A 10,055-nucleotide genomic window follows, 5' to 3' on the forward strand; every position below is an offset into this window, starting at 1 on the left:
GCTATGCGACAGCACTCGCAGAACGAATTAATTTCGTCTTGCGAGGCACCACTGTAATAAGAATAGTCCCTGGAATGTGTGTCCATAACAGACAAGCCAGTTACTGCCCCACCTTCCTTGCTGCAGCTGAGAATTTGGGTGAGGTCCTGGGATGGGAGTGAACCTAGAGCTCAGAAGCCTTCAAAAGGCTTGCCTGTTCTGCCTAAAGATATATCTGAGATGTGTGCAAGAATGACTGATGGTGTTAATCTAATTTCAGCCTGGCAACTACAAGCGGACAGTGAAGCGGGTGGATGATGGCAGCCGGCTGTGTAACGACCTTGTCTCCTGCTTCCAGGAGAGAGCCAAAATTGAGAAGAGCTATGCACAGCAGCTAACAGACTGGTCCCGCAAATGGAGGACTGCTGTGGAGAAGGGTACGGTAGAGAAAGCACATCACTCAGGATGGAACTCCTGTCTCTATAGGGAGGAGGGCACTTTGAAGTCTTATGCAGGGAGACCTGAACACTTTGAGTTGGCTTGCCCCCTCAGTTAAGAGTTAATGAAATAGAGGTGCTGCCCTGGCAACCATGAGCAAGATAATATCGTATCTTGGGGTTAGGCAGGGAAAACAAAAAGTTAATAAATTTGGAGAGGAATGAGGAATGTTTAAGGATGTTTTTGTTTTTTAAAAAATACCAAGGGGAGAGAGAGGACAGAAACCTTTCCAGATGTAGCAAGGATATAGTAAAGGATTAGATTTAGTTTGAAGTGTATTATGGGAAAAACTTTTTGGTTTTAATGTTTGTTCTTCTAAGTGTTGGTTATTGTGTGGTTAAAATATTTTTTTTAATTAATATTTTTTTTAAATAAATGTGTTATTCCATTTTCCACTACTGTTGTTGTGGAAGAATCTCCTCAAATTAATTACCATACAAGAAATGGCTTTGTTAAAACAAGTAAAGCTGATGAAGGATTTTAGTTTTGTGGGAATTCTCTCAGAAAGTCTATGGCAGGGGTGAGGTCTTTGGAGCCTACTGGCCAGATTTGGTCCTCAAGGCCATGTTCCCCAAACCACACCCACCTGCCCCCATTTGTGACATCAGGTGTGGGGCAGATAGAGACACAACTGGATCAGCTGTGTGACCAAGTTCTCTGTGGAGAACTCAATCATGCAGGTGATCTCTGCAGAAAGCATGGTTGAAGTCATTTCCCTTTAGCTGTTGGACACTTGAGTTCAAACCTGCTTGATTGGCTGCATGACCCATGGAGCTGATCCCTGAAGGAGGCAACACTGCAAGCCTTAAACTCAGAACTTTACCAAGCATCGGGTTGGGAATACCCCTTGTGCTGTGGTTCACAAGATACTTTGACAGGTGAGTGGGGCAGCTGCCTCACAGGTGGGTTGATCCACCCACCAGTCAAAAGTTGGCTTGTGGAGTGGGGGCATGGATAACCATCTGACCCACTGGGCCAAAACGATTCCCCATCCCTCATCTATAGGATGAATTCTGAGGGGAAAACAATTCTACTTTCATGGCTCTCAGCTGCTGTCCCATTAATTGAGTGGTAAGTGCCACACAGGTCAGAAGAATTCATCAGCCCACAGAATCTGGTCAACAGAAAGACCTGTAGGAGGAGCAAAAAAGCAACCTGGCACAGTGTACTAGGAAGGCTATGTGTGATGGTAACAAGTAGGCGATGAGAGACTTGGGTGCAGTTTGGAGGACTCCCAGTACAAATCTGGATGATCATTTCTTGGATTATAAAGATGGGGAGTCAATCCAGTCTTTATGCAACAGAGACTGAGCAGAAGTTTGTTGGCACACGCTCTGGTTGCAGTTACCTAGGGTTGAGCTCAGCAAACTTTCTGTAGGAGGCAAATGCACTGCCTGACACTACTATCAATATGTGTTCCTCCCACGCAGCTCTTTCTTTTTGAGCAGTAAATGTACTTTTGAGATAGATGACTTTGGTAACAAACAAAGCCTGGCTTCCAAACCTGGTTCCTTCTGTACTTGCATAATTACGTTGCCATGTTATCTTTGCTGGTTCATCTAGGCCCTCAATATGGCACACTGGAAAAAGCCTGGCATGCATTCCTGACAGCTGCAGACAAACTTAGTGAGATCCATCTGGAAGTACGGAACCGCCTGGCTGCTGAAGACTCGGACAAGATTAAGGCCTGGCAGAAGGAAGCCTACCATAAACAGATGATGGGCGGCTTCAAGGAGACAAAGGAAGCAGAGGATGGATTCCGCAAGGCCCAGAAGCCCTGGGTTAAAAAATTGAAGGATGTGAGTAAGAAGTTGCAAGCAGGAGATGGGGGAATAAACAGAATATCAAACATCTCGATAGGCACCCTTGGAATTAGTTGATTAATCAGCTTTATGGTCTGGGACTTAACAGATGGCAAAACAGCTCAGTCAGCCTATTGTGTATGTCCAGCCTCATGTTGCTGGTCATAGGTTAGGCAGTGTTGAGATTTAAATTGTACTTTGCTGCTTGCTAAATTGGTGTGTCTGTTCCTGTTAATGCAGAACAGAAGTCTTCCCTTTAGTACATGCTGATGGCCAAGTTAGGAAGTGTTTAAGAGCGGTAGACTCGTTATCTGGGGAACCGGGTTCGCGTCCCCGCTCCTCCACATGCAGCTGCTAGGTGACCTTGGGCTAGTCACACTTCTCTGAAGTCTCTCAGCCTCACTCACCTCAGAGTGTTTTTTGTGGGGGAGGAAGGGAAAGGAGAATGTTAGCCGCTTTGAGACTCCTTTGGGTAGTGAAAAGCGGGATATCAAATCCAAACTCTTCTTCTTCTTCTTCTTCTGCTTGTCTCTGTATGTGATGGGAAATAACACTGCTGATACATTTATTCCATATGATATCTCTGTTAGGTGGAAACTTCGAAAAAGAATTACCATAGTTCTCGTAAGGAGGAAAAGACGGCACAGACACGTGAGAATCATGCCAAAGCCGATTCCTCTGTGTCGCAGGAGCAGATGCGTAAACTGCAGGAGCGTGTCGAGAAGTGTGCTCAAGAAGCAGAGAAGGTAGGTAATGTTGGAAGGTGGTACTTTGGCCATTGACTCCCTTAAGATGAGAGTCCTAAAAGCAGGAACAAAAACCAGGGCCTTTTCTGTGGTGGCCCACCTGCCTATGGAACGGTGCCAGGGAATAGTTAGGCAAGCTCTGTTACAGATCTCTTTTAAGCAGACTTTTCAAAGCTTTTTTAGACCTTTATAAAGATTGAAAGGTGATGGCAGCAATTGCTGGTTTTGTCTTATTTTCATGTTTGTATACAATGTGATTTTATACTTGTACAATTGTTTTGTGTGTTTTGAAAAGCATTTTACTGTTTGTAAACTGCTTTGTTAGGTAACCAACCAGAAAAGTGCCATTGCAGTTTTAAAAATTAAATAAAAGAAACAAGCTTGATTTTGGATCTTTTTCGCTGACTAAATTCTGTGGGTGGAGAGGCAGCCCAGTGCTTCAATGGATAGTCCTTTAAGCAGATGGGCCCTTGCCTTTGGCTGCAATGTTTGCTGCCCCCTAACCAGAGAACTCAGAAAGCATCAAGGCCCTGTTGAGCCCCTAAACTGAAACGGTGCTCATGACCATGAAGATCTGAAGTTAATGGAAGAGAGCTGTATGTCAGTTACTGTACCCTCAGTCAACTGGTGAAACTAAGAGTAACCAGCAAGAAACATGGGTCTCACCTCGGTCCCAATACTCCTGAGCATTATAGGCACTCAACAGCTCACAAATGTTTTGTTTTGGTTCCCTGCAGTGCAAGGATCAGTATGAGAAAATGCTGGATGAGCTGAATCGCTACAACCCTCGGTATATGGAGGACATGGAACAGGTCTTTGAGGGCTGTCAGGAAGCAGAATGCAAACGGCTGTGTTTCTTCAAAGAGATGTTCCTGGATCTGCACAACCATCTGAACCTGTCTACCAATGATAGGTGTTTGTTTGTTTGTTTGTTTGTTTGTTTGTAAGAGAGGGCTTCTCTGCCCTTATTGCATCCTATGGGAAGAGAATTATTTAAGGCCCCCCCCTTGAAAGGCTACATCTCCTTGTACTATAGGAACATATTTCTATTTTTCCTTTCCTACATGCCTATGTACAGGTGAAACTCGAAAAATTAAAATATCATGGAAAGGTTCGTTTCTTTCAGTAATTCAACTTAAAAGGTGAAACTAATATATGAGATAGACTCATGACATGCAAAGCGAGATATGTCAAGCCTTTATTTGTTATAATTGTGATGATTATGGCGTACAGCTGATGAGAACCCCAAATTAACAATTTCAACTTTGGGGTTTTCATCAGCTGTGCGCCATAATCATCACAATTATAACAAGCAAAGGCTTGACATATCTCGCTTTTCATGTCATGAGTCTATCCCATGTATTAAACTCCAGTAGCTAATGAAAACAATTGCTTACATAAATGGACTTTTCCACGATACTCTTAATTTTTCGAGTTTCACCTGTAGCTTTCCAAACAGAGTCCCTTATGCTTGTTGTGCGTTTCTTCATGCCTGCAGCTTCCATGCACTTTACCGGGATTTGTATCAGGGAATAATGGCTGCAGATGACCAAGAGGACCTGAAGTGGTGGCGTCAAACCCATGGACCAGGCATGGCTATGAACTGGCCTCAGTTTGAGGTAAGCCATCTCTCTCTGGTGGGAAATACTAGGGAACTTGCCCCTTTTAGATTGTAAAGTAAGTCGTGTCTTGTATCATCCTGCTGAAATCAGCACTCACCATTCTCTATGGAATAGAAATGAGATGCATAATATACCCGGCATGATAGGAACATGCAAAGCTAACAGCCCAGAGCATTTGTCAGTCTAACCAAATATTGACTACACTGCACTCCAGGGTGTCATGAAGAGGTATAACCTGATCCATTTTTAGTGGAGTTGTCTGGGATCAAAGCTGGGACCTTGTTCTGCAAATAAGCAATAAGTCCCCCCCCCCCACATAAAGGATGTCCATTGTCTGCATTGGATTTTTTTTTGGGGGGGGGAGAAAGCATTCAATTAATCTTCGGAAATATTTTTTTGAACTAGGGACTGATAAATTTCTCCCCTCTAGGAATGGTCTTTGGAGACACAGAGGGCAATCAGCAAGAAGGAAAAAAGTGGGAAAAGCAGTGAAGATGTGACTTTGACTAGCATTGTGCCTGCAGGTGATGGTGTGAAACAGACCCCTACACCGACAAAGCAAAGGCAAGCTGCAACCTGTAACACTTGGGTTCTAGAGCAGAGAGGGCAATGTTATTGCAGGATGGCTGACTCATCAAAAATGGGTATAGCAATACCTTCCTCTTCCCTTTGAGAATATGAATTCCCATTAACAAGAGCATACAGAGGCTAGGTCCTTGCAAATTTTGAGATAAATGTCATAGTCTAATGGAATGTAGGGCTGTTGTTAGACCAGCTGGAAGGGCAGAAGCTATGACTGGCACTGTGCCTCTCCTCTGTCCCGCCCTGACAGCTCTGTAGCTCTGCCTCTGCTTGTTCCACCCATTAGTCTCAGAGTGAGGATGCTGGCAGGATTTCCTCTCCAGCTGTTGCTGATCTCGGGGAAAGAAGAAGATTCCTCCAGCTGCAACAAAGGCAGCTCTGGATTCTTGATCTGCATCTGTTCACTATGAAGAGAGATGTCAGCTAGCCAGGCCCTTCTTACTCAAAATAGTTCATGTTAGTTCTACAGTGAAGTTGGTAGCTGGGTGCTGTGCATCCAAAACCCAACCAGATGGCATACTGAGCATGCTGGTCCCGTGGCTGTTGGCACAAGATTACAAAGAAGGAAAACACAAGACAAGTACAGGAAATAATAAATTCCTATCTTAACCTTTACTGCAATGTAGAGACTGCTTTTGTTAACACGAATATCACCGGCAGTAGATATTCTGCAGCATAACCTTGCCCTTTTCTCGATTTAAAAAGGCTTGTTTGCCAATCCACAGGTATTCATGCCAGGAGGAGCAAAACAGTCACTTCTATGATACCCTGAAGGCCTCGGCCTGTATGAAGTTAGTATGAAACTTAAGACCACTTAGGGTACCTGTTTCTTTGCTTTTCCTTTGCTGTAGCTTCTTAATACTTTCTAGTTAAGGAGATGAGCAGTGTTAGCACTCTTTTTCAGTTTCTCCCAAATAGACACCTTTTTTAGCTTTCTCCAAATAGACCACCATCTCTCTACCCTGCTTGTAGTCACTTAGGGATTTTAATTTCAATTTCCAGAACTGTTCAAGTTTACTGGAAAAATTGTGTTTTTGAAGACCTGCTGTTTTGCTCATTCTCATTCTCTCTCCCCCCCGGGCTAATGGTGACTTCTTTGCCTTTCATATTTTGCATCTTCCTCTTATTTGTTCTTTTCCTAGAAAGATGCATGATTTGGAAATGGGACCCTTTAAATAAAGAAGGAACTTTGGGTTTTAAATGGCCTTTCTTTCCCATTCTTCCTCTTCCCCTATCCCCTTGAACAGTGGAGGGAAAGAAGAAATCTCAGAGTGGTCGGATGAGGACACTCCCAAGAAGCGCCCAGAGGTCAATGGGCATGAGGATGACATAAAGGTACCAGGCGTGCGGGTGCGAGCACTGTATGATTACGCAGGACAAGAGGCTGATGAGCTGAGCTTTAAAGCAGGTACAAATGCACTAATCTTCTAACTTGCTTGCTAGTGTGTTTTTGGGGTATGGATGGAAATTTTCCAGTAATACCTGGATGGCCCCAGGACGCCTCTTGCCAAACACTTGAGTTTTCTGAGAGAATCCTATAGTAAACCGAGCCATTTATGAAAGGGGTCAGCAGCATGCTAAGAAACTGCAGAGAGAGAAAGAACTAATGGGGCACTTTTTAACTACTGGGAAAAACAGGGGATAGATAAATTATTTCAAAGTTCTTCCAAAGGCACAGGAAAAGGCATGGACTTGCTCCCATTGTGGGCTCTGTGCTACGAGACACCGAAGGAGGATGGCCGTTACTTCAAGCTGCTATTCCTTCTTTAAAAATACTTTTATTAAGTTTTGTAGATACAGGAATATAGTGGCAGAAGATAGGGAAGAGTCCTACCCCCCCTACATTCCCCATATCTGATATGTGCAATTCTCATCCCAAATTGTCTTTCCATAGAAGTCTTTGCGTTCCAGGTGGGCAGAAATCCTGTACTTTTGACTCAACATCTGAAATAAAACATGACCAGATATCATTAAACTTGTTGGTTGGTTGTTCGTTTCTTCTGGCATGTAATTCGTGAGTCAGTTTTTCCATTAGCACCAAGTTCCATGTTTGAATATTCCACTGCTGAGTTAGCATCCAGGGATCTCCTACTGCTATTCCCGAGACTTCCTGTATGTAGCTGGGCCTGGCCATTTGTGTTCCATTTATTTTCCATGCCAAATGGCCAAAAATGCTTCGCTTCGCTATACCAGGACTGTGTTCCCTTGCTCAGTGGCAATGAAACCAGAGCTGCATATTGAAAAATAACACATAAAAGGGAACTTGGGAGCAGGAATCTTTCATGAGAAGCTGGCAAATTCTGGAACTGAGCAGTGATTTAACATAAACTTTCAGCACTATATGCCAACCCAGATGGAGAGGCAGCCATCTGTTGTCACCATACATAAAATGAACGTTATCACACACCTGTTTCTCTGGATGGTTGTGAGCATGGTAATGCTAGCCTTGCTCTGGGACTAGTGACTTGCCACATGGCCAGAGCCACAACACAGTAAACTTAAATAGATGCCTTATGGTTAGTGGTCATCCGATCCCACACTAAAATAGGTTTTATATCCACCAGCCTGATCTACTGGGAAGCATATAGGAATAGGGGCCATCTGGATCTTGGGGATTTCATTCATGCTTTAAAAATGTATTTTGCAGAAATGTGATTGTTTTTCTTTTTTACAGGTACTAAAATCTTTCAAAACCCAGCACTTGGGTTTGCATGAAACATTAAATATTCTAGTACCAACTTACTTTGCTTGATCTGCCTGTAGTAACTAATTAAAACAGGAGTACTACAAGAATATCTGTAGCATGAAATAAGTACAAGAAGTAGATCCAAACTGCTTTTTGGTTTATCGTTTGTGAAAAATCCTTCCAGGTACCATCCTGGTTTGTTTCTGCCTATCACGTCTTATTTATTTATAAAATATTTGTATACCACTATATCAAAACAGTTTGCAGCAGTAAAAGCATAAAAAGTTAAAAAATATGTCTATGAAGATAGGGACACTGAGCTTTCAATACTTGGTTTGCTGTGGTTTATCTAGCTTACTGCATATAATGTGAGCTGAATTTATTGATCTCTCTCAAAGAACAATTCATCAGTTTTTCTTTTTGCTTTGCCAGGGTCGTAGTGTATACCCAAGGGCTTATGGGAACCGCGTCACTCCTTTTTAAAACCCATTGGCGCCTCTTCCGTATTTAAATACTTCAATAACATGCATTTGTATAGTTAATGCAGATAATTTGTTATTTCACTGAGTCAGTTGAACTGATGCACTATTTTCCTTTTGTTGCTGGAAATGATATTTTAAATTGTTCTCCTTAAATAGAAAGTTGGAGCAAGTGCTGATGCGTTTTTTAAAAAGGCATTCTCTTGATGGTTATACCCCTTTCAGGTGGTCTTTAACTTCACTAATGTGTGAATTCTGCATGGTGGTTGACTCTTCAGCACGAATCAATTGAGATGACATGGGAAGCTGGAGAGGGTATCACTGTCTAGGAAGCATCTTCTGGCTGCTAATGCCCAAGAGCTTTTAAGATGCTTCTCTGTACAATAATGGCTTTGTTCTAGTAGGCCACTATAATATAGTTGTATGGAGAATGAAGGCTAACACTGACCCTAAACTCATTTGGAAATGAGACACAGAGATTTCAGTGGAATTGTTATTAAATAATTGTGCATGGTATCTCAACCTTAGCTTCACTTCCACTTGTGTGCATTGCCAGCATCTCTGGAAGCCAGAAGGGGAAAGCAAGCAAGTCTCATTTCATTTTAGTGAATGTCTAAACCAATGAAACCTTGCCTTGTTATTCATTCTGAGATTTATTCTTCCTCTAGGTGAAGAGCTCATGAAGATCAGTGAAGAGGATGAACAGGGCTGGTGCAAAGGCCGGCTTCAGACCGGTCAGGTTGGACTATATCCTGCTAATTATGTTGAGAAAGTCATTTCATGATTGCTTCCTCCCTTCCCGCTTAAGGTGTGCACCCTGCAAGCATTTTCTCCAGAGGTCACCAAATCATTGGCCTCCAACTTGCGTCAAAAACCATGAAAAGAATCTGGAACTTTCTGAGGACACTCTTATTGTAACCAATGCTTCATTTTAAACATCTAGAATTATGGTGATGATTTTTTTTCTAATAAAGTTATATAAAATTTTCTGAATCCTTTGTGTTATAATGGAATAGAAGGTGGAAAACGCCCCGTAAAGCTCAAAGTACCCAAACTCCTTTCCTCTTCTGTACAGCGATTCCAACAAGCTTATTGTCTGCCAGCTGAATAAGTAGCAATTGCTCTAAAAACAAATATTAAAGGATAGTTAGAAGCCTACTGTGGAATGGCAACTCTCCTGCAACTTAGTCCAAGGCAAGGGTCAAACTAGCCATCTCAATTGCACCCAACTACCCGTCTAGTAACTGTATTACATAAGCTCCTATCCCAACTGCTGAATCTGTTTATAGGTTTGCAGTACTGACTTCATATGGAAGCAAGATATTGAAAACTATGCTGTTAAGAAGTGCAGCTAGGATCTGAGATGACTGTTACAGGACAAACCATAGTATCCTTCAGTATAGTCACATTGATTAGATGGAAAGCACTCAAATAGGCTTTATGTTTGTGGTAACAGATGTACATCAACTATACATGTGTGCCTCCTGTGCTGCATTAGGATAGTTGTGAGAAGAGGTGCTAGTGGTGTTCAGAACCACCCAAGGAAGGTTTGCACAGAATGAATGGCACAGCATTTCAGCCTACAATAGATTGACTGCGAAGAACTGCCTTTGCCTCACTTCTTCACATGCCCCATGGAGCTATTTTTACAGAGCACCACT

At 42.6% G+C, this 10,055-nt stretch overlaps 1 protein-coding gene across 6 annotated transcripts in view; it reads left to right on the plus strand.

Moving 5' to 3' along the window:
- The window catches only part of PACSIN3 (protein kinase C and casein kinase substrate in neurons 3), a 28,279-nt gene extending 18,892 nt beyond the window's left edge, over window positions 1–9,387 (plus strand). For 3 of the 6 annotated variants that reach the window (XM_033148591.1, XM_033148611.1, XM_033148600.1), the window contains exons 3-11: window positions 260–416; window positions 2,041–2,276; window positions 2,870–3,025; window positions 3,763–3,938; window positions 4,524–4,644; window positions 5,078–5,211; window positions 5,955–6,020; window positions 6,477–6,637; window positions 9,063–9,387. In XM_033148591.1, coding sequence (XP_033004482.1) covers window positions 260–416; window positions 2,041–2,276; window positions 2,870–3,025; window positions 3,763–3,938; window positions 4,524–4,644; window positions 5,078–5,211; window positions 5,955–6,020; window positions 6,477–6,637; window positions 9,063–9,178 — 1,323 coding nt within the window. In that variant the 3' untranslated portion in view covers window positions 9,179–9,387. The remainder of the gene's footprint in view (window positions 1–259; window positions 417–2,040; window positions 2,277–2,869; window positions 3,026–3,762; window positions 3,939–4,523; window positions 4,645–5,077; window positions 5,212–5,954; window positions 6,021–6,476; window positions 6,638–9,062) is intronic. The other 3 variants (XM_033148629.1, XM_033148620.1, XM_033148639.1) reach the window with 3 other exon arrangements.
- The last annotated feature ends 668 nt before the right edge of the window (window positions 9,388–10,055 follow it).

The sequence above is a fragment of the Lacerta agilis genome, chromosome 1 (assembly GCF_009819535.1).
Source record: "Lacerta agilis isolate rLacAgi1 chromosome 1, rLacAgi1.pri, whole genome shotgun sequence".
Classification (NCBI taxonomy): Eukaryota; Metazoa; Chordata; class Lepidosauria; order Squamata; family Lacertidae; genus Lacerta; species Lacerta agilis.